This window comes from Mangifera indica, chromosome 8 (genome assembly GCF_011075055.1).
Source record: "Mangifera indica cultivar Alphonso chromosome 8, CATAS_Mindica_2.1, whole genome shotgun sequence".
Classification (NCBI taxonomy): domain Eukaryota; kingdom Viridiplantae; phylum Streptophyta; class Magnoliopsida; order Sapindales; family Anacardiaceae; genus Mangifera; species Mangifera indica.
In genome coordinates, this window is record NC_058144.1 from 1651239 (window position 1) to 1674454 (window position 23216).

The window sequence follows — 23216 nt, forward strand, 5'->3', positions numbered from 1 at the left end:
ACTGAAAACTCACCTAAACCCCCACCACGCGATACAATTGCATCTGTGAACGGATGCACTAGAACCTCACCTGTACAACGGGCACAACAACAAAGCCACTGGCGTGGACACGAAGCTTAATACACACGTGGCAAGAAAATTCCAGACATTTCAAAGTCGGAGAAAGGCGCGAAAGATCTCCAAAACGGAAGAAGGTTTTTTTCTTTTTCACTTAAAACCCTACCAATAACATTTGCAACTATATAAATTGCTAGAAATCTCACATTTCATTCTCATACAGAAACTCAGTCATCAGGATTGTGGAACCGTTTTGGTGGAGTTTCCATTTTGATTAAATTGTAAGTTCTTTCTCTTCTGCTTGCCAATGTAAGATTGTTTTTCCTTTTCTCTTCAGGCGCAATTCTGTATGCTTTAGAAACCTCTTATTAAATATGCTTCTAAATTCTGAATACATGTAGTTGAATTTTGTTTCTACTTGTTTGTCACCTCTGGAGGTTTTAGTTCTTTAACTCATCATTCTGATTAACTATTTACTCTCCTTAGCGCTAAAATTGATATGGTTCTCTCATTTGGGGACAATTAAGGTAACAATTTAAATGCGTATGATTGGAACTGCCAATATATACTTTGCAGTTCGAGCAAATTTCTGTTTCTTTAAATTAAATAGAGCTTATATATATTTGATTACCTCAGGCATTTATGTTGGAAGTTTTATGAAATCCACTCAACATGTCTATTGATCTGATATGAAGTTATTGATTTGGATTAGGGAAACAGATTGGGATTTAAGACTTATTGTAAATTTTTTACTATGATAAGGTTTAGTTTAATCATATAGCTTTCATTTTCTCTTTTAATATAAGCTAAAAGTATTTCAAAAGTTTATGATTTAGAAATGGTTAAAGTTGGGTTACATATTTTTTTGCACGTATCAAGTTGTCTCCTTGTAATGCTCTTTGTTTTTTATTTCTTTTTATTATACTTACAGTCCGTGTCTCTTTCATCAGAGATATCTTAAGATATTGCTGGTAACACTACCCACACGTTGAGTGGTTCGGGGAACTTTTTCGAGAACTGTTTGGTGTGTTGCTTAAATTGAAATGATGCCCATCTACATGGACTCATATCCTCACCTAAGAAGCCAAGTGCCTGCTGGTCAGTGTTATTATCCTAGCTATGTTGGTATACCACCTCAGATGACGGTGGATCAAGCTAAATTTCCTATGATGTATGGACCTTGGAGTAATGGCAGCAACTGTGGCCACATGATCCCATGTTATGCGTCCTCCAACCATGGCAACGTCCCAGTTTATTAAAGTTTGAGCCCTCCTACCTCTCATTTGTCGTCATCACCACTCTTTCATAGCTGTGGACCTCATTCTGTGTTCACTTCACCATACCATGTCAATTACCAATTTACTCCACATCATTCGGTGGTGCAGCCTAGGTATGAATATGATAAGGAGGCAGAACGAGACTATCACTACTGTGGCTGCCTTAATCACACATGCAATCAGAGAAGTGGAGGTGTAAAGATTGAAGAGCAGGACCCTGAAATTGTGAGGAAAAATGATTTGTTGGTTCCAATTAACTCAAAAAATTACCCTTATCCTGTTATGTGGATCCCACCAGAGTACATTAAGAAAGGTCATGACTATGGAAGACCTCTTAAATCAGAGTTAGAAGACCAGAAGAATGGTTCATGCCACACAAATTTCCATGAGGATACAAAGTCCCCTGAAAAAGGGCCAAGAGTTTGGAATGGCTGGTTTCCACTAGACTTGAACAGCCTTAAACCTTTGATGCATGATGAGGACAAGGAGAGAACAGACAATGACCTGACTGAGGATAAGTTGAAGCAATTCCCATGACCATATCCCATTATCCGGATGCCTTCTAATAATGGAAAAGAGGAGGCTCAAAAGGATCAAAAGCAGTCGAATGGCTGGTTTCCAGTTGACATAAATGGCCTCAAATCCTTGATGAAGGATGAAGATGAGAAGGGAAGTCAGAATCAACAAGTCGAGGATATAAAGAGGCAATTTCCTTTTCCTATAATCTGGATGCCTTCGCACAGTGAGCAAGGGGAAACTGACAAGAAAGACAAAAGGGATCCAAATGTTGCTTTGAAGGCTGAGGAACCGCTGTCCAGCTTCAAGGTCATTCCAGTGAAGTCCTCAGAGATTGATGACAGCTTGAACAAATCTGATGACAGGAATAATTTTGGTGATCGGGCTGAAACCTCACAGCCTGTGGACAACATTGCCACTCAGAAAGTCAATTCAGTGAAGAGAGTGGAAGTACAGAAGAAAGAAGACAGCTCTGATGAAACTATGAAAGTAAGTGATGCTCCACCAAAGTATGCCAAAACTGTTACGACGGACAACCCCACAGGAACCATTATGAGAAAATAGTCATCCCCTCAGAAGACATCTAAGTTATCTCCTGTTTGTCTGAGAGTTGAACCTTTATCAAAAATGAAAAATGTTAATGGCAGTTCAAGATCTCCTAGTCCTCCTGGCTCTAACAAGCGATTACTAGAACATGCAAAAGGCTCTCCCCGGCCTTTTGCTTCATCAAGATTGAGAGAGAACGCACAACAGGATACGCAAACACAAGATTGTTTCACGAACAAGAGTGAGGAGGTGGAGCCTGGAGAAATGGAGAGGAAAGTTGTTAACATAGCAGATGAAAGAAACTGTGAAAACAAGAACGAAGACTGGAGGACCGGATCCCAGAGGCAAAAGCCTGTGAGGTTGCACATTGACTCTGTAGAAGACACGTTCAAGAAATTTTCTACAGAGGGAACTGAAAGGGATGCTTATAAGATTGAAGAGGATGAAAGGGTATGAGATGGGAGAGATATGGGTGAGATGGCAACTGAAAATAAAATACCACATTCAGCTGAATCAAATGGCTGAAGTTCGTGAGCAGGTGGCAGAGATTAGAAACCATATAAAAGCTCTTGAATCTACTTCTGATTTACAGAAAAATTGTAGGGAAAGAGATGTGATTGGAGAAATGATAATGCGACTTCTTCTGAAATTAGACACTGTTCAGGTATGTGACCACAGGTTTTGATTGATGTCAATATTATATATAATGTATCTTTTTCTTTATTCTTTTTTTTTCTCTCTATTTGATAATTATGAGGGATATCTCTCAATTACATTGTTGTGCTTCTCTTGATTGTATACAACTAAATTATATAGTCAGTCAGCTCAGTTATTTATATCTAGATAGTGTAAATAGATTATCCAAAGATGTGCAAGCGAGTGCACACACTAGTTATCTGGGCAAGTGATTGAAGGTCCTATGAAGTATTTCGCAAGTATCCAATCTAATGTTGCTTTTCCTTATACTAATTATGTTGATTGTGTATTAGGGCTTGCATCCAAGTTTAAGGGACATAAGAAAAGCTTTGGCAAGGGAGCTTGTAACCCTGCAGGAGAAGCTTGATTTACTGGTTACAAAGATGCCTAGAGAGGCTACTAAACCTGATTTTGATCCCAAGATTGACACTCTTAGTGGTGTAGCCATGCAAGTAATGCAAAACAAGGGGGCAGGAATCGTTGAAAACTCTGTTGAGACCGGTGGTGATGATGGCATGAACATGAAAGAGCAAGGCCAGAGTCAGCTTTCCCAGAATTCCCCAACCCAGTGTCAAGATATCTCAGAGCCTTCCCTTGCTGGTAAAAAGGTGCATGGAAGATGTGAAAATGAGATCCGAGAATTATTTGTGGAAAGTGACATGGACCCTCCAGTGGCAGAATTGACTTCAAATATGCAATTAGAAGAGAATGCTGTCAATGGAGTGCATGATGGTATTAAAGTTGACAAGAGAGAGGTAGAAGGGAAAAATGGTATACACCCTGAGCTCGAGCATTCTGTTCAATTGCCATTGGTCACTGAAGAGAAGACCAGCTCTGAGGAAATTGTGGGAGCGCCGACTGCAGACTTGTGTTATAAACAAAATGGGTTGGAGAATAAAGCGGTGGTTGCCCAAGCAAGTGATACAATACATGTTGGTGATAATCTGCAGGCAAACGAGTTGAGAGAATTGCCTACCAAATTGATTGAAGAGAACCTTACCGTTTCCAAGTTGGAGGAAGTCAAAGTAACTGGGAAAGGGGAGAACAAGATTGAAGATGGTGAAATGGAATATAGCATGTTATCAGATCCAAGTTCATCTACCACTGATGTTGATAACATGATGGCCATTGAAGTTGAAGCTGACAAGAAGACAGTGGCCACCAAAGAGCCAGAAATAAATATGTTGGCTGAACTTCCTCTGGGTACAATTGAAGATGAGCGAGCTGTTTCTGCATCTGAAGAGCTACAAACAAATCTGTCAGCTGAACTTCCTCTGGGTGTGATTGAAGATGAGCCAGCTGTTTCTGCATTTGGGGAGCTCAGGCAGATTAAGGCAAGGAAGGATGAGGGCTCATGCCATGAACTTCCTGTTGCTGCATCTGAAAAGCTAGAAACAAATCTGTTAGCTGAACTTCCTCTGGGTGTAATTGAAGGTGAGCCTGCTGTTTCTGCATTTGGGGAGCTCAAACAGATTGAGGCAGGGAAGGACGAAGCCTCATGCCATGATGAAACGATTGACAATGCGATAACCAATAAAACTGCAACGGAAGCAGAAGCAGAGAATGTGATGTTGGAGGAATTGCCAGTAAATGCAGCACCTGAAGTAGAGGAAACTCAACCATTTTCTTCAGTAGTAGAGGAGAAACAATTGATGAAGAAATGATGGATGTTGATCATGCACCCTCCCTTGAATCAGCAGTTACAGATGTTGCCACTGAGGAGTCTGAGGAAAAGAGAGAAAAAATATGGGAGCCTGAAGCAAATAGAAATAAAGAAGATGTGCTTCTTGACTCACAGTGCGAGGAAGGAAAGTGTAAAATTGAGAGAGACAAAAAAGAAGATGACCTGTGGAGTCAGTTTGCGAGCACCAAAGAGGATGTTGTTGTTGCTACACCAACTTCCCAGAAACATATTGATGAAAAAGACATTGTGATGGAAAGAGATAAGAAATTGATAGAAGAGAATGCTAAACTGAGAGAGATGTTGGAGAAGCTGATGGAAGCAGGAAAAGAGCAGTTAACCGTAATATCCGACTTAACGGGAAGGGTGAAAGATTTGGAGAGAAAGCTGTCTAGGAGCAAAACACATGGAACAAGACGCAACAGGAAAACAGCAACCACACATTCCGGTACGAATTTGTTAACAAATTCCAAGAAAGGACAGGGCTGTTAATGGTGCTACGTAAGCATGCGATGTCTTTCTCAAAACCAAAACCAGTTGATGATATAGATGTTATAGGTGGCATGTAAAATTTAATGGCGTGTAATGTCTTTGCAAAGTATATGAATAAAAATATAAAATTTATGTTTTGTTTTTAAGCAGCTTGTCATCTTTGACGGCCTGGAAAATATAACTTGGGAATTAACCAATTTTAATGTACCTAAGGTCATTCTCGTCATTTTACAGAAACTTCCACGCTCGTTCAAGTTTCTTCTCCATCCCTTTCTCTTAACAGAATAACAAACCAGGATTATGACCATGATAAATCTCCACTTGGCACAATGACCTAACTTGTCTCTTCCTTTCTTGATTCCGGTAAGAATCATTCACCTCAACTCTGAATCTTGGTAAAATCAACGTTCTTGAACAGGAAAAGGGATTCAAGAAAGAGAGAGGCCAAAGTTACATGGCAACTCAGTTTCTAGAGATCACCTTGATCTCTGCGCAACATTTGAAGTTGCCCTCTAATAGCAAGCGAATGCAGACATATGCCCTAGTCTGGGTTGACTCGTCCGCCAGGCTCCGTACCGGAGTCGACCGAGTTGGAGGTGAAAACCCAACCTGGAATGACAAGTTCCTATTTAAAGTGACGCCGGAATTTCTCTCGTCTGAAACTTCGGCAGTCTCAATCGAGATCTACGCCTGCGGTACTTATCGCGATTACGTCGTTGGCTTCGTCCGTGCTCTCGTCAGCAACATTTCCCTCTCCGAAGGCAACAACACACCGTCCTTTACGGCTCTTCAGATTCGCCGTCCATCTGGAAAATTCCGAGGAGTGCTTAATATCGGTGCAATGCTGGTGGATCGCTCCGCTTTCGCAGGATTAAACGAATTTGATGCGATCGGGTACCGTGACTTGATGGGAGAGAGTGAGACAGCCAAGAAAACACGGATAAGGAAATCGAAATCAGTTGCTAATGACCTTAATTCCATTGAAAGTAGATCTGAAATGGAGATTTCTTCTTGTGCTGGATCTCCTTATTCAGATGGTTATGAATCGACGGCTTCTTCATCGTCAACTCCATCAATGGTGTTGAAGGATTTGAATGGAAATGAAATCCCGCGAAACCCTCGTCGAGTGAGATCAAAATCGACAGGTATGTTGTGTGGGCTGCTGTATAATAAGAAGAATGATCCCGATCCGTCTGATGTGAACTTTGATGATTAGCGTGGTTCCTGGGATGATTTGATTTAAGGTATGCTGATTCATACCTTTTATGATCTCTTGTGCCTTGTATCATTATTTATATATATTTGTTTTGACTTGTGCCTTGAATCTTTACAGAGCATATGGTCATTGGAACCCACCCAACCCAACCCAACCCAGCTCATACGAAGAATGAATGTGAGAAGAAACTTGGCTTGGAATAAAATGGAATCTGAGAATTATAAGTAATGTTACAAAGTAAAATTGCTTTTAAATATTATTTCAATTTATACACGTACTTCCTAAATTTTATGCTCTGTAGTGCAGCATCACCATGAACACCAGGTAAGAATTAATACAGAGATGATACGTACTTCCGTATTTGCTCGAATATGTCCACAATAATCCCAGATTCAGTTCTATCGTATTTATTAGAATATTATCCGGAGATTAAACTATAACAGAAGAGAGTTCCTTTTAGCTAAAAATTAGTGTTTATCTAAAATTAAATTAAATTAATGCTTAATTTTGTTTAAAGGTGCTTGAATATAGCTGTGTAGGAGTTTCGACGAGTCTCGAGTCATATTGTAGCATTGCTTTGCAGACGATTAAGCACCAAGCCTTGGGTTGAGGCCCAAGTGCAGTATTTGATAGCCTAGCTAATCCATCTCTTTCTACCATCTTTAACTTGTATGGGTTTTCACATGCTCCGCTAGAGCTAGACAAACCTAGACAGGGCTCAGGGAGGTGTAAGCCCGGGTCAGACTTGGGCCTTCTCCCTTGGCCCAGCTAAGTCCCCATCAGCCCACCAGACCCTCACATAGGCCTCGGATCAGGAACCGGCTAGGCCCTACATGTGGAGACAAGCCCGAGCTGGCCCCTTTTGCCCACCGTTACGCTGCAATGCCCCTTCAAAATTTCTTGCTTCTAGCAATTAATTATCTGAAGCAATGCAGGGGTGCCGTCTATATTGCAGATAGGCATACTACAATAAACATGGGAACCAGAGAGATAAAAGAAGCTGAACAGAATTCAAACATTGATGAGTTCATTTCACCAATCAAAAGCCGGCTATCTAATAGTAGCAACTAGCAAGTCAATCTAAAAGATTCTAGTCTGCAAAGAATGGATTGGTGAACAACTAACTCTCACAGATTTAGAGGCCAAGATTAAAGTGAAAGTAAACTGACACAACAACACAAAGGTAATAGTGTGGATTAAAACAGAGCACCGATAAAGAGAATGGGGACCATATAAACAACTAGAAGTAGAAGGGTTTAAATGCAAGGAGCCACTGGGATCCATACACTAGCAGAGTCAATTTGTGTAGGAGTAGCAGAGACACAGAGCTCGACGTGATAGATTGACAATCCCAATCCCTTCTTTATTCAATATTTAATATAAAATTAAATCAGAGACTCAAGAGTCAGTAAGAATCAATGCTAGCTCATTCATTCAGGCACCAAAGCAGTTGCTCATCATAAACACAAAACTAAATGCATTTGTCAGCATCCATGCCGATACGATATCTGACGCAATGGCTCTGCCCTTGTCTGTGCTTGTGATCTCCGTGTTTTACGCCGTTTTTTCTTTACATTTACATCTTTTGTGGTTTGGTGGCGGTGGCCCTCTGCATTTATAATTTAGATTATTGTTTGCTTGTGGTGTAATTTTGGATCTACTTGTCAGCTCTCTTTAACTCCTACTTTTTCAGTCTGATAATCAGACTGCAGAACCAAATTATTGCGTACAAGTAATGATTCAAAGAAGCACTGTACTAAACAATTTATTGGAGAAGCTACTTCCCTACAAAAACCCAATTATTTGATGTGCAGCACGTGAAGGTGTTCCATTATTATAATGTATTCAAGGCTACATTATAATCGCTGCTTATTGATTATGCTTCGGTTGCATTATCAAACCCCTCTACAGCCATTCCCCATTAATCTATATATGCTTCACATCTTAACGTTTAAGTTCCGATACTTTGACAGTAACAAGATAAATCTTTGATGTCAAAGCTCATTCATACTTCTCTTTTGTTCTGATTAGGGTTTTTGTCCCACTGGCCATTATGTGCTTGAAACTTTAGCAGGTAACCAAACATCCCATGCTCATGATTCTGAAAGAGACCTAAATGATCCTTCAATATTATTTTTAGAAGACCATGAAGATGCAGAAAACACCGTCAATCCAATCCAGTCCCGTCTATTTCCACTTCAAATGGCATTTGGTTGATGGGTTTTCCTTAAAAAATCTATATATAACAAGACAAATAAGCTAGCATGCAAATAATTAAACTATTAGAAGTGATAAATGACTTAACCTGCACAAGGTTGATTGTGCTTGGCTGGAAAGAAATTCTATAGTGGTTTTCCCACTTCTTCCCCTTTTCACTTTGAACCCAGACGTTAAAAGGTCAACGCTCATTTTCATCCTCGTGCCCTTCTCTTTTCTCTATTCAGTCCTCTCAGACTCCACACACTACGCATTAGTGCTCATTTTTATTTAGAAATGTACAAAAGTTTCAATTTTTTTTTCCCTTATAATGTTTCTCCTACTTGTATTTATGGAAACAAATCATGAGATGGTATATCCTGCAGGATATGTTCAATTCTTTGGTTTGTTTTTTTCTTACGTAGGCTAGGCTCCTTCATTATTATAATCTCTTATTTTATATGTATTTTAAAGTAAGCACAGTGCATCCTTCTGTTAACAGCCTATTGTAATCGGTGACATTGATGCCAGCGGTTCCTGAGGCAAGCCATATCATTGCTGCACAACTCAAACGCAAAAAACAAAATTTGATTACAATAATAGTTGAAAAGCCTTAAGAGTTCACTGTTGATTGACTTGATTTGGTGCCAAGTTTGGCCTTATGACTTTTATCTTGATCTTGTAGACTTGCGGCTGCCAAACTAAAACGTAATTGGGTCATTGTGAGTACGTAATAATAAAATCTAATTAAATTTTATTTATATATATAATTTTGAATATCTAATCAAATATTTAAATAATATATTATTATATAATTAAAAAATTTTAAATTAAAAAATAATATCTAATTCATCTTAAATTTTTATCTAAATACTCAATTTAACACAAAAAATTTTGAATGTACATCACCTTTTTCTTTTTAAATTTAAATCGATAAATGGGAAGGAAGATTGAGTGGGTGTGAAATTAAATGGCATGTGAAACAGTAACAGGGAAGCGAATTATGTTAGGTAAAGAAGGCCCAGCGAACGTAAACAAATGCCAAGGCCCAGGGATCACTTTCCACGTTAAAAGCAATTCATAGAACATGAAAAAGGTTACTGTTAGGTGGTAAGTTCGGTCGCAGTCTGCCTGAGCGAGCCGAGCCTAGTCATGTTTGAGAAAGTGTTTATTAACTCAGACAAAATTTAAATTTTAAAATTAATATATTTATTAATTATATATTATAATTAAAATTAAAAAATTAGATATTAAAATTTTAAATTTTTAAAGATTAATTAATATTATACATAAATTAAATAGCCAGCTTACAAGCATATTAAATTGAAAAATAATAAATTTGAGCTTATATATTAATAAAAAATTAAAAAATTCGTAAAAAGAAAAAATTAAAAAAAAAAGTTGATGAGCAATGCAGCATTATTTATTAATTTTTATTCTTTTATTGCGTGAAAAATACGTCAGAACTAAACAGTCTCCCTCGCGCATTTTTTAATGCTATTTATAAACCTAAGGAGAAAAATAAACAAACAGACAAATAAAAAACCAATGCCAAAACCCACGCGCCTCCCATCTCTCCCTAAATATTACGCATTACTTCCCTGTAGATATTGAAAATCCGCCCTCTCACTGTCTCCTTCACTCCCCGTCCGTCACCGTTTTATAATATCAAAATACAAACCAAATTTCAGGAACCGAAAAAACAACTCTCTCTCTCTCTCTCTCTCTCTCTCTCTCTGTGGCTCACTGGGTTACTCTGGCCGTGTTTATAACCCAAATCTAGAGTAACCCATTTCATCGTCATCTCTCATTTCAACCTAAATTTCACTTTCACTTCTCTTCCGCTTCATCTTTTCTATGTTCCACTTTAATTATTTATTTCCACCATTTTTATCTTTCTAAAACCGACAAACTTTGGTACTCATTTCAACACTGGCAGTGAAGAAGACTTTAAACGAGGTATGCAACTGTGCTTTTTTTTTTTTTGGGGGTTTCCTTTTTAATTTTTTCGTTGATCTGTCTTTTGTATTTGTTGGTTAAGTTTGCATTAAGTGTTGTGGGGGTTTGATGTTTGATTGATTTCTATGCGTGGCCTAATTTTCCTCTTTACCTAACATTATTTATTGTCTGAACTCAATTTTTTTGGCGGTTGATGTTTAAACCGTTAAATGTTTTGTTGCTTTTGGATCAATAGACCCATTTTGCCTTCGACATCTGTTCACACATTTAGCTTTGATATCTACTTATTGTGTTTCTTGTTTATTACTTTTCTCCATTTCTAGTAATAAATTAAAGTGATATGCATTTCCTTTATATTCTCCTCAGATTGCCATGAGTTGTTACTCGGTTTCATGTGCTTGATATTCTTTCCTCCAGAAGTTGCTGGCAAGTATTATCTGTTGGGTATGTTGTTATTCTTATGTGTCTTAAATTTTCATTCTGGTACAGTAATCTGGTATGCATTTACTTCATTCATGGTTGCTAAGTTTTCTGAATACGATCTTATTTCCTTTTTGTAATGCTTATAAGCTAAGTGTATTTGAACATTATATTAGGGTATGCTGAAATTCTTCCTCGTTTCTCAAATTTGATATCAAGGGCTTATTTTAACTGTTTCTTCTTGTCTGTTTGTGTGATATCTGATGCCTTTATCACTGATGACTTCGCAATCATCTATTCTGAAAGGCTTATTGATGAGTTAGGTCTTCTCAGTGATTTGGATTTATGGTTCATATGATTTAGAAATTAATATTCTGCGCCATGGCTGTCACGTATCCTTTGAATCTGAAAAACTTATTGGGCCTTTATTTCAGGTGCTGTTGTAAAGTTTCTTATTATTGCATCTGGAGACATTTGATCCTAAGTTGCATATAAGATCTGAAGGTTGATTTCTCTTTATTTGCAAGCCCATTGGATGAGTATGTGACATCTTTTAATTGACTTTTCTTAACCTTTTATTACCTGTACTGTCAACTTAGTAAGGTCTTGGTACACTTAAGATGGTCACAAGTGTGCATAACTGTTTGATCCTAAATTTTTTCTTTATGTAACATACTGTTTTCTGAAGTATTTTCTGTTGTTTCATGTATAGAATGTACCAAGGATATATTTTCAGGTGATGATATTAATGGGGCCTTTTTTTTTGGCTTAAGGCCTTTGCTTTTGATTTCTCCAGGTTATGGAAGGAGAAACATCATGGATCAACCGTTGCATTGATGACATGGCAAAAGACATTAGTGAGTTTGATTCATTCTTAGGGCTTAGTGACAAAACCACTAAAGAAGATTCTGGGGTTTCTGTTGACTCAATCCTTCCTGATGACCTTTTGGAAAGAATTATAGCTTATCTCCCAATAGCAAGTATTTTCAGAGCAGGCTGTGTGTGTAAAAGATGGCATGAGATTATTAGTTCAAAAAGGTTTTTATGGAACTTCTCACATGTCATATCACAGAAGCCTTGGTATTTTATGTTTACAAGCTCTGATGAACCAATTGGTTATGCTTTTGATCCCGTCCTTCGAAAGTGGTATGGTATTGAACTTCCCTGCATTGAGACATCCAATTGCTTCATTGCTTCATCATGTGGCTTGGTTTGCTTCATGGACAATGACAGCAGAAGTAAGTTGTATGTCTGCAACCCTATCACCAAGGATTGCAAGACGCTTGAGGAGCCCCCTGGTTTGAAATTCTCTGATTACAGTGCCCTTGCACTCTCAGTGAACAGAGTATCACATGGCTATACTATCTCAATTGTGAAATCTAAGCAAGTCCCTGGAAATTTTTTCCAGTGGGATCTCTCAATTTATATTTATGATTCAGCAAAAATGATGTGGGTGACCTCCTGTACAGAGGTGCTGACTGGGTGGAGAGGTGGAGATGAAAGTGTGATCTGTGATGGGGTTCTATACTTTTTGATCTATTCAACTGGGGGTGGAACCCCAGAAAATCGCCATGGCTTGATTATGTATAAACTGTCTAGCCGATCTTCCCATGGTTTGCTTATTAGAAGTTTTATACCAGTACCTTGCCCTCTCACATGTGGTCGCTTGATGAACCTGAAGGAGAAGCTGGTAATGGTGGGAGGAATTGGTAAACAAGATCGAACTGACATAATTAAAGGGATAGGGATTTGGATTTTGAATGGAAAGGAGTGGCAAGAAGTTGCTCGAATGCCCCAAAAGTATTTCCAAGGATTTGGGGAGTTTGATGATGTTTTTGCAAGCAGTGGGACGGATGATCTCATATACATTCAGAGCTATGGAGCTCCTGCCCTTCTTGTTTATGATATGAATCATAAACACTGGAGATGGTCACAGAAGTGTCCTGTAACTAAGAGGTTCCCGCTTCAACTCTTCACTGGTTTTTGCTTTGAACCCAGGCTTGAGATTGCTCCTTAGTTTGTTCCTCATTTGATTTGGTGGTTTTGACGAAATTGTCTGGAATTCCTAATCTTTCTTATAATTTGTTTTATTCCTATTAACAGCTATCGTGGAATCTATGTTCCTAAAATTCTATAGAAAATGGGAATATTATTATTCACAATGGGATATATACCACATACATGAATACAAGTTTGACTGTTTTTACATAGAAGATCCTCTTTTCAGAAGAGAGTTTTGCTTATAATTTCTACTTCACTGGGATTTTAATTTTTGCTATAATGCTTCCATTTAGTCATTCTCATTACTTCAACTAATTCAACACAAAACATAATCCTTTGAGAGCTCTACGTTCATCTGTTTCTCACTTCTACAAAGTAGTGTCTCTCTCCACCTGTCAAGAAAGTTTTGGGGATGGTGGGCTTTCTGTTTCTTTTAGCAGATATGGTATATTGCCATTTCCTAAATCACAGTCTAGAGATTTGCTACCTTTCTTTATTATCGGGAACGGACACCTGCAACTTTCAAGTCAGAACTGTTTAAGAAATGCGCTGCCGTACAACCGACTTTATAACTTGGTCGTTCTCCCATCAGCTTAATTCTTTCACAATCTTCTGGTCGAAGGTCCTGGACCTTGGACCATAGCAAGCATTATTTGCCAGCATAACTTTTGCAGGAGACATTTGATCCCAGAGCTACGTCAACTATTCATTCCATTGGCTTCGTAAATGCAGGAGATCTGTTGATACTTCTTCACGAGTTCCTTATTTCTATTTGTTTTGGTCCATTGAAGAGACTGATTTGTCTGCTGTAACAACCCAGAAATGAATTTCTTGCTTGACCAGCGTACACTGATTTTATTGGAAAATCATGTTCCTCGAACAAATTCCTGCACGAAAACTCATAACAGAGATGGGCTATTTTGGTCACACTACTATTTAAAGAAATGTATTATAGCATTCAACAAGATTCAAATATATTAGAAAATTTATGTTTGCTACATACAAACAAACAAGAAAAATGGAGAATCTTTCTGTGGTTGTCGTCCATGGAGATCAACCTATGCCATAAGTGCGTGATATACGGCAAAGAATGGGCCTCATTCTTGGATCATCTAGTCTCTTAATCCTAGGCCTAAGTTAACCAAACCAAATTGGAATTTTCATAAATGTCCCTCTCTAACATAAGGAGCGGATTCAATTGAGCTTTAGCTTGTTAGTATGATTTAGAGATAATAATTTTGATCTGATTTTAAGAGTTTCAATCCTTTTTAACCATAATAAAGAGAAAATTCTTTGATAAAATGAAGAGAGAGACAGGGATAGAGAGAAAAAACATCTTTGTAATTAGGAATGCGCTAGGGACAAGGATACATGTGTCATTTCCTTGTTTCGTCCCTTTATATGAATATATTTACTTAAAATACGAACATTTTTATAGATTATTTATATTTTTCAAATTTATTTAAATTTTTGTTGTACATATTAAAGTGGTAAATATATTATATTTGTGACATTTAAAATAGTAGGTTGATTTTAATTTTACTTAATTTTGTTATTTAATATATTTATATTGTATTTAGAAAGTATAAAAAAAAACTTTTCCTTACAAATACGGGGAGGGAAATTTTCCCCTGCATAGACGGGAAAAGGATGAGAAGAAGATTTTTCTTCATGAGAAAGAGACAAAAGATCATTTTCATCTTTATAACAGAAATAGATCGAGAATGGGGATTGATATCTCTTACAACGATGAGGATAAAGGTTAAGATCCTCTCTCCATTTGTCTCGGTTATCATCCCTAGTTAGATTCGAGTGAGTTATTGTCATTTTCTTTAAATAACTTTTTAATTTCTTTAGTGACTTTATTTTTTATGACGGTTTCTCTTTTTTTTCATATCTAAAAGCTCCTTTTTTTTTTTTTAACTCGACAATTTCTATGAGCCAACCTTAGTTTATTTTTTGTTGGAATCCGCCCCAATCTCTAATTAAAGGTTGTTGGGATACCCTACAAAACCTATAACTAAAGTAAAACTGGCGTGTGGCGCCAATGAAGTGGCAGATAGATCAATTTGTGCACATTTAACACAAACACAATGCAAATCTTGAGACTGATAAAAACGATCACCCTACTTTAATTCTATGCAGAAGAGCCATAGAGTCTTGAAACTCTAAAGGACAAGTACTGACAAGGTATATCTGCATATTTGCAGCCCTTTTCCTGGTGTTTTAATTTAGGAGCAATACTATGTGTATTTATTTTACGTACACAAATATATACACACTCATATATATCATCATATGATTGGTTATTGTTTTATTCTTAATTCAAAATTATCTAATCATATGATGACACATATAAATATGTACATATTTATATACTTAAAATAGGTACACATAATTTTATTGTTTAATTTAAGTTAATATTTCCAGTGGTCTTATTTGAGGCCATAAATGTTTTGTCGTAAATGAGCAGGAAACAGTTGATTTCCCCCCTTACATTTTGCAGTTACCAAATTAGATTCAATAAAACGACATTCATTTAGTTTTTTTAAATTTCTAATTCAGTATTAATAAAATTATACAAATATATATTTTAGTATATAATTTAAGTGTATAAATAATATATTATTATATAATTAAATTATTTTAAATTATAAATAAAATAATATTTAATCAAATGATACATTATCTATGTATCTAAATTATATATAAAAAATATAAGTACATTATTGAATATCTATTTGAATGCGTATACGTAATATTACTCTAAATGAAAGAAAGGGTTAAACTGTGAATAGGAAGAAAAGGCCAAAAAATTTATTCTCACCAAAAGTTTAGTGCAAAGAAAAAGACACTCATATGTATCGTATCATAGACTTAACCACAAAAAAAAAAAAAACAAATTTATACTTATGGGGTTTCAAAAACTTAAAAACCCATCCGTCATAGAGTTTCTGTTAAAATTTGTTGTTAACTACAGGGGCAAAATCGTTATTAAATAATAATATTAAAAAAATTAAAATTTTATTTCATTTTCTCTCTTTAATTTAAAAAACTAACATTTTTTTCCTCATCTAAAAGTTTGAAAAACTACATTTTCACTCGCAAATTTCATTCCTTCCATTTCTTCTCTAGTGATGTTCTCTGACTAACCTCCTATCTGCCAGCCCTCCCTCCCGCAACTTGGACAAAGATGAGGCCACCATTCTCTGGCCAAGGACACAACGAATCATTTTGCATCGTTTAGATTTGGTGCATGACAAACACATTCGTGACTAGAGAACAGATCTTTGTTGATGGTCATTCCTCTATGAAATTGTATCAACAAAAAACACAATAAATTCTCATCGTGTGGAGATGATTTGATGAAGCCTCTTCATCTCTCTTTGTCTGGTGATGTCGACAACAACAGAGAGAGACACACAAAAGGTCAATCAACATTACAATCGATTGGCCGCTATCATCACTGTTGTTGATGTTGGAACCAATTGGTTGCCACCGTCATCATTATCATCGCTGAAGTTTGTACCAAACTCTAGGGATTTTGGGGAGGGGGGAAATTATTTTTCAAAGTTAAGGTTAAGGAGTGAAATATGAGTTTTCAAAATTCTAAGGGAAATGAGATAAAATTATATATTTTTTAATATTATTGATAAAATGATAATTTTACTGTTATCCCTAATATAAAATTTTAACAACAATTAATCTATAAGTAAATATTTGAGTTTTTTAAATATTATATATATGTATTTATTTTTACAATTAAAATTTTGAGCGAAAAATAATCCATAGGCCGGAAGAAAATTCATTATATTTGGGTGATACAATTGGGCTTGACGTGTGAATAGAAAATTTTCCTTGCTGTTGCGGGTCATGAGGGGGCGCAGCCCAATGAAACTCCATGTGCATGAGAAGCTCTAATCATGGACATGGACATGGACCACGCCATGAAAATTGGAGAACCCAAAAATCCATGCAAACATGTGCAAAACCTAATTATTCTACATACAAATTTACATTTCCCCTCCAATTATATTTGTCATGCAAGAATGACAGATGCCCATTTTTTAATTAAATTTTATCGCTCGATTACAGGAGCTTGGAGTGGAAGAAGATTTGAGCTATTTGAATTGATTGGAATAATGGATAGGAATTAATTGTAACCACTGCCCACATGCAGTTAGAAGGTGAAATTTTTTTTGAGTACAAAAATAGAATTGGCTTTGTCAATCCAAGGCCTGTGCGTAGAAATTACGGATCCATGAATTCTGAAGAAAGAATGGACATGAGTTGCCCAGTAGAAAGAAAAGCTGCACACTGAACCTTAAAATTTAAAAACTGCAGCGACAGGCACTGACTGAACTGATCTGAATAAAGGCAAGACCAAAATATAAGTTGAGTGAATTTGAACTGGATAAGAACAAATCAGATAATACGAACAAAGCTTGATGCGAAGCTGATGGAAAGTATGCGAGGTGGGTCAGCCAGAGAGCAAAATGAAAACATAATATACGTGGACAAAGTGTGACAAGACAACCCATCAGAATGAAATCCCTTTGTGTTTGTGTCATGCAACCATTTCTAAGGGAAGCCACATGGTTATGAAATGATAAAGCTTTTTATTTTGAACTTCTATTCTTTATGTGAGTGAGCAATCATCACAAATCTGATTTTGCAGAATATTGAATATTTTGGTTAGCATGTTTGAATCGGCATGGTCAAGACTTAATACCCTTTTAATCCTTCAAAATTAAAGCTATAATTATAAATAAAGTGATAGTCAAGCTTAAGCCTATGCCTAAATCAAAGGAAATATAGCATAGAGTAGCTTGGAAAGAGGTAAAGAGGAGGTAGGTCTGTGCATCTTAATGCAATTAAAACTTTAAACTTACCAAAAATTTTGCGGTGCTGACACTGACATTTGAAGTGAAGCCAGAGACGACTTAATTGATAGAAAATAACTCCTACGTTGCGATATGCAGTTTCAGAGAGTGAACAGGCTATCTGAATCTGAGAGAGAAGAAGAAGAGTCCATATTTCACATAATCTGAAGTTTGAGCAGACGGAGAGAGTGAGTCAGTGAGTAGTGAGTAGAGAGAAGGAATTATGGAAAGAAAAGAAAAAGGATTGCAGAGAGGAGAAAATAAGCAAGAATTAATGGCGAAAAAGTTGAAACGCGGGATTTTGGTGGGGAAAAGAGCAGGCCCCTCTACTCCTTCACGCACATGGAGACTTGAGTTTACATCTCCAAAGGTAAAAAACTCCATTGCAAAAAAATATGTTACTAATCATCCTGCATCAGCAGTTTCTACTAGAAAACTTTGTACAAACTTCTGGGAGATTCAGCCCCACCACCTCTCTATTCCTCAAATGCCAAAGCCAAGTTTTCAACACAAAGACAAGGATCTTCCAACTCATCTGCTTCACCACCCTCTTAATACCCCCCTTCACCAGGTACTTTTTTCACTTTTTCTTCTTTATTGTTAACTTGATGGACTATAGAATAATCCTTGGAGTTGACGTATGGTGAAAGAACAAAAATTCGATCTTCTTTTTTTTTCATAGAACTGATCATTACCCTGAAACTCATTCCAGCTAGAGAGTGCGAGCAGCTCGAGCAAGTCTATTGCTACATCACTGATGCAACACCATCAATCAGTTGAAAGGAATCGCTGTGCTCTACAGCCTGTATCTCCTGCAAGTTATGATAGCTTATTGGAGGTAATACCTGCGTCCTTTTTCTCTACATTGTTGTGTAGAATGTAGATTGCTTTCTTTTAATCACTTGAGGAAGTTGAAGATCCGTAAACCATGTCTAAGTATAACTTATATGATTTCTCAAGTAAGAAGGAGGGTGTTGAAGAGTAGAGGTTGAAAAGTTATGGGTTTTGGGCTCCAGCAGCTTTAAGCAACTACTCCGATCAAGATTAATCTGTAGTCTGATTGATCTTAAATTTTATCAATAGGTTTAACTCTTTGTTCTTTATTTTAAATTTTGGAGTTCTGAACAGAAATTTATTGAACCTGCAATTGCCCCCTCTTTTGTTTTTGTCTTTTAAAAGTTTACTACCAAGATTGTCTGATCTAGAGAGTGTAGGTGTATATCTCTAGATTTATCTCAAGATTGTCTTTTACAAAATAAATCCTTTGTGTTTTTATGGGTTTGTCAAATTTGTTTGATCTTAAGAGCTGTTGGTATATATCTCTATTTTTATATAGAAATAGCTTTATATTCTTATTGTTAATTGATTCAAGAGGTTATTGTCACTGTGATTTTTGTGAGAGATTGGGTAATTTGTTTCATTGTTTTGATGCTTTAGAGATTGAAACTAAAAAATAGAGCTTGAATTGAAAGACAACACAAATACACAATCACCCATAAGAAGGCCAAGGATTCATCTCCTGGAAAGACCTTTGAGGTGAAAAAACCAAAACAACAAAAATCTCTACTTTCAGTCAACAATAGAAATGCAAAGGTCTATCAAGATAAAACTACAAGCATACACGAACAAATCTCTTGATGAAACAATCTTAACAAAGTGAACAAACTTCTACAAGATAAAAGACATTTCTCACCCAAAACAAAGGGACAATTGCATGCTGAATAACTCTCATTCTAGAACTCCAAATATTAATCTTTAATGTTCAAAGTGAATTACAAACCTACACGTAAAATTTTAGCTCAATTGGATCGCTTCGATCAGAATGGTTGATCGAAACTGGTCAGAGTTTCACAACCCAGAATTTCTAGGTGTCTTTGTCTTCTCTTTCAAGCCACATAGACTAGAGAACCATATGAATTTCACAGGGGTGATGCTCACATAAAAGGAAACCCAATCCACGGTGTTCTCTCCCAACAGAAATAAAGCTAAATTCAAACTCATTTTTTAATTTTTTCTATGTTAGATTTCGGTTACTAATGCTGGAAAATATACATCTAAGAAGACTCAGATTATGATCTTCAGATAGATTCTTGTAAGTTCACCTTGCTCTGTTTCTGTTGATAGGTTTAAAAGAATTTGATGTCCCCTCTTTGCAGGTGGCTTCTTATAACCCAGTCCCAGCAGTCGTCACTCCCACTAGTTCTCTGGACTCTAAGGATAAGCTGGGTGGATCAACTTATAACCTTAAAACATCCACAGAATTACTCAAGGTTCTTGATCGAATCTGGAGTCTTGAAGAACAGTATGAATCAAATATGTCATTGGTGAAAGCTTTGAAAACAGAGCTCGATCATTCTCGGGCCAAAATAAGAGAGCTGCTGCAAGAGAAACAAACGAATCAGCAAGAAATGGATAACTTGATGAAGCAAGTTGCTGAGGAAAAACTTATCAGGAAGAATAAGGAGCAAGATCGACTCAAATCTGTGGTGCAGTCAGTGAGAGATGAGCTTGAAGATGAGAGGAAATTTCGAAAACGCTCAGAAACCCTGCACCGGAAGCTAGCCAGAGATCTTTCTAAAATGAAATCATCTTTCTCTAATGTTTTGAAAGAGTTTGAAAGAGAGAGAAAAGAAAGGATTCTGTTGGAGAACTTGTGCGATGAATTTGCGAAAGGAATTAGAAATTATGAAGAAGAAGTGCGGTCACTAAGATACAAGCCAGAGACTGATCGAGTTTATGCGGAAAATCCTGACAGGTTAATTCTTCATATTTCGGAAGCATGGCTGGATGAGCGGACGCAAATGAAGATTGCAGAAGCACAAAATGATCTTGCAGAAAAGAATATAATCGTGGACAAGTTAAGTCTTGCTATAGAAAACTTTCTTCATGCTAAACGTTTCTCTGGATCAAGGAAATATGGTACCGTGTCCACAAATGAGCTCAAGAAAAGCTTTTCAAATCGGCAATCTTTAGAGTCCTTCCCATTGAATGAAGCTGTAAGTGCTCCTCAAGATGCTGCTGATGAAGAATATTTAACTTATCCTGAAGAATTGGTAAATTCAAATTCCTTGATGAAGAAGTCAGGGTCAAGGGAGGTAGTTAAGGGCGCAACCTGCTCAGTTTACAAGCTCAGTCCAATTTTCCCACGGCCAGAAAAAATTTCCAATTTCGATATTCGGAACAGGCTGAAACACAAGGAGAGATCTGTGGGTGAAAGTTTACACGAAAGAAATGACAGACGGGGAGGAATGGGTGGATTGGAATCAAATGATGAGCTTAATGAATTAATCAGAAGTCATTCCTCATCATCTGAAGGCGATAAGATTCATCCTGAAAGTGATATCAGAGAAGAAACTTATGCTAGTCCCATCCAAAAGTGGATGTCAAAATCAACATCCCCAGATTTTGGAATATCTGAATCTTCTTTGAAATTGTCTCGGATCATAAAGGAGAATTCCCTGAAAGCAAAATTACTAGAAGCAAGGTTAGAGAGCCAGCGACCTCGCGCTAGACCCACCAAAGGTGCCTTTTAGTTTGTTAAGAATGATGGATTCACTTGAAGTATTAACCTTCCGGTCGAGAATTCGAGTTACTGAGATTGTAATGTGCAAATTTTCAAATGTTTTTTTCTCGTGCTTCTTGAGTTACTGATGTACACAATCATACTGGTAAACTTGAATTTCTGTCCCACCAACCATGCTGTCCTGTGTAAGAAAGTTCAACATTTTCTTTAACACCTTTTGCATTTCAGCAAGAAATCTCAATTAATTGCTACTCATATCTATGGTAAGCGCTTAGAAATAGGAAGGTTGAAAACGAAAGTACAGTTACAAGGGGACAAAGGCAATACGGTACTGTGCAGATCCCGGTCAAGTCCTTGGTATTTTCTGTGTGCCTCTGTGGGGATCATTTCACAGCAACAATTCACAAAAAGCACTTGTGATGTATTAAGTTGCTTTTGACCCATTTGAACAAATAATGTAATACACAAGATAGTTAAAAACAAACTAGAAATTGATCAACAGTTGAACTTGGGTGGTGATGGTGACTATGAGATGTAGTTATCAATACTTTTCAGATATATTAAAGAATTGAGCATGGTGTTATAAACGCCCAATCAGTGAATTTACGTGGGAAATGACCCACAATCCACCATTGTCCAATTGGGATTGAAAGAAACTGTTCTGTTCTTTGATTAATGAGTAATATTATAGGTAATTATTTTAAATACACAAATAAGTATATATTTATATGTGTTATCACATTATTGAGTATTATTTTATCCCTAATTCAAAATTATATAATGACAAATATAAAGTATGTACATATTTATATACCAAATAAATAATATTGGTGAAGTTTGTGCTTGATTTATATTACTAAGCAAATTCGGTATAATATTGGTGAAGTACTCATAGTTTTATTGTTAAAGAATCCATGAATACTTTGCATTTTTAATAATATTGGTGAAGTTTGTGCTTGATTTCTTCCTTTATTTTTTTTCTTTTAACATCGCTAAGCAAGTTCGGTATAATCAGATTCTGTTACCAAATAAAAGAAGATTTTACTAAGTTAGTCGACAATCATTTCATTTGAAGAGACATATCAAATTTTTATTATATAATCAAGCAAAAGTCTGAAGAAAAAACAAATGAAGTTTCAGGGTTTTCCTTTTGGGTCAAACTTTGGTAGTAAAAATTTAATAATTATTGATTAAATGCCTGTTAATTTAGGTTTGCCCGCAATAAAGTGAAGAAACTTTCAAATCTTAAGCATCCCAGTCGATGAAAGGGAACCTTTCTTTTCTTCATGGAGTGGAGAATAATTACATGACAGCAATCCCACTCGGTAGTTTTCAACTCTATGATCCCGTTCAAAGAAGAAATCTACCAATCAAATGGTTTTGAGACAATTCAAGCAGCATACTAGAAAATTAGGAATTGAGATATGAAGCAAATTAATTGTTCATAAATATATTGAATCCAGCAAATAAATACTCATAAATGGAAAGTTGCGAAAAAGGATGCCCATCATCAGCAATAATTTTAATGTGCGGTGCCCAATTTTTGGCAAGAAAATCTCACATGATATTTTATATGTTTCAATTCCAACAAGGAAAATTACATCTAAAACCCATGTGAGAGGCTATAAAAAGACCCTCATGTTCACCAACTCTCACAACACAAAACAGTCTTGTTTCTCTTGTCTGTATAATAGTATTATATGCATGTATTGCCCTTGTATTATGAGTTGAGTTGTGTATAATAATAGTTGAA

General features: G+C 36.5%; 4 protein-coding genes across 13 annotated transcripts; all 4 read left to right on the forward strand.

The window, feature by feature from the left end:
- Positions 1 to 281: 281 nt before the first annotated feature.
- Positions 282 to 5411, forward strand: LOC123224201 (BAG family molecular chaperone regulator 6-like). The gene is given in 5 exon segments (XM_044647795.1): positions 282 to 338; positions 1008 to 2811; positions 2813 to 3060; positions 3386 to 4747; positions 4750 to 5411. Coding segments are annotated over 4 exon segments (3837 nt in total). The 5' UTR covers positions 282 to 338; positions 1008 to 1100; the 3' UTR covers positions 5266 to 5411.
- Positions 5412 to 5481: 70 nt separating this feature from the next.
- Positions 5482 to 6851, forward strand: LOC123224200. Its single transcript, XM_044647794.1, has 2 exons — positions 5482 to 6509; positions 6599 to 6851. Exon 1 carries the CDS (start codon positions 5720 to 5722, stop codon positions 6479 to 6481), a length of 762 nt encoding a protein of 253 aa, XP_044503729.1. The 5' UTR covers positions 5482 to 5719; the 3' UTR covers positions 6482 to 6509; positions 6599 to 6851.
- Positions 6852 to 10199: 3348 nt separating this feature from the next.
- On the forward strand, positions 10200 to 13269 carry LOC123222368 (F-box/kelch-repeat protein At3g61590-like). Of its 10 annotated transcripts, none has more exons than XM_044645090.1 (4): positions 10200 to 10636; positions 11003 to 11080; positions 11491 to 11595; positions 11830 to 13269. In XM_044645090.1, the coding sequence occupies exon 4, from the start codon at positions 11856 to 11858 to the stop codon at positions 13071 to 13073; it is 1218 nt and encodes a 405-aa protein (XP_044501025.1). In that variant the 5' UTR covers positions 10200 to 10636; positions 11003 to 11080; positions 11491 to 11595; positions 11830 to 11855; the 3' UTR covers positions 13074 to 13269. The 10 variants fall into 10 exon arrangements, with proteins under 10 accessions (XP_044501025.1, XP_044501026.1, XP_044501029.1 ...); XM_044645091.1 differs by having other exon boundaries at positions 11853 to 13269; XM_044645094.1 differs by having other exon boundaries at positions 11491 to 11560.
- A 4604-nt stretch (positions 13270 to 17873) lies between these two features.
- On the forward strand, positions 17874 to 21690 carry LOC123223146 (uncharacterized protein At5g41620-like). Its single transcript, XM_044646242.1, has 3 exons — positions 17874 to 18511; positions 18653 to 18778; positions 20097 to 21690. The coding sequence occupies exons 1-3, from the start codon at positions 18164 to 18166 to the stop codon at positions 21471 to 21473; spliced, it is 1851 nt and encodes a 616-aa protein (XP_044502177.1). The 5' UTR covers positions 17874 to 18163; the 3' UTR covers positions 21474 to 21690.
- The last annotated feature ends 1526 nt before the right edge of the window (positions 21691 to 23216 follow it).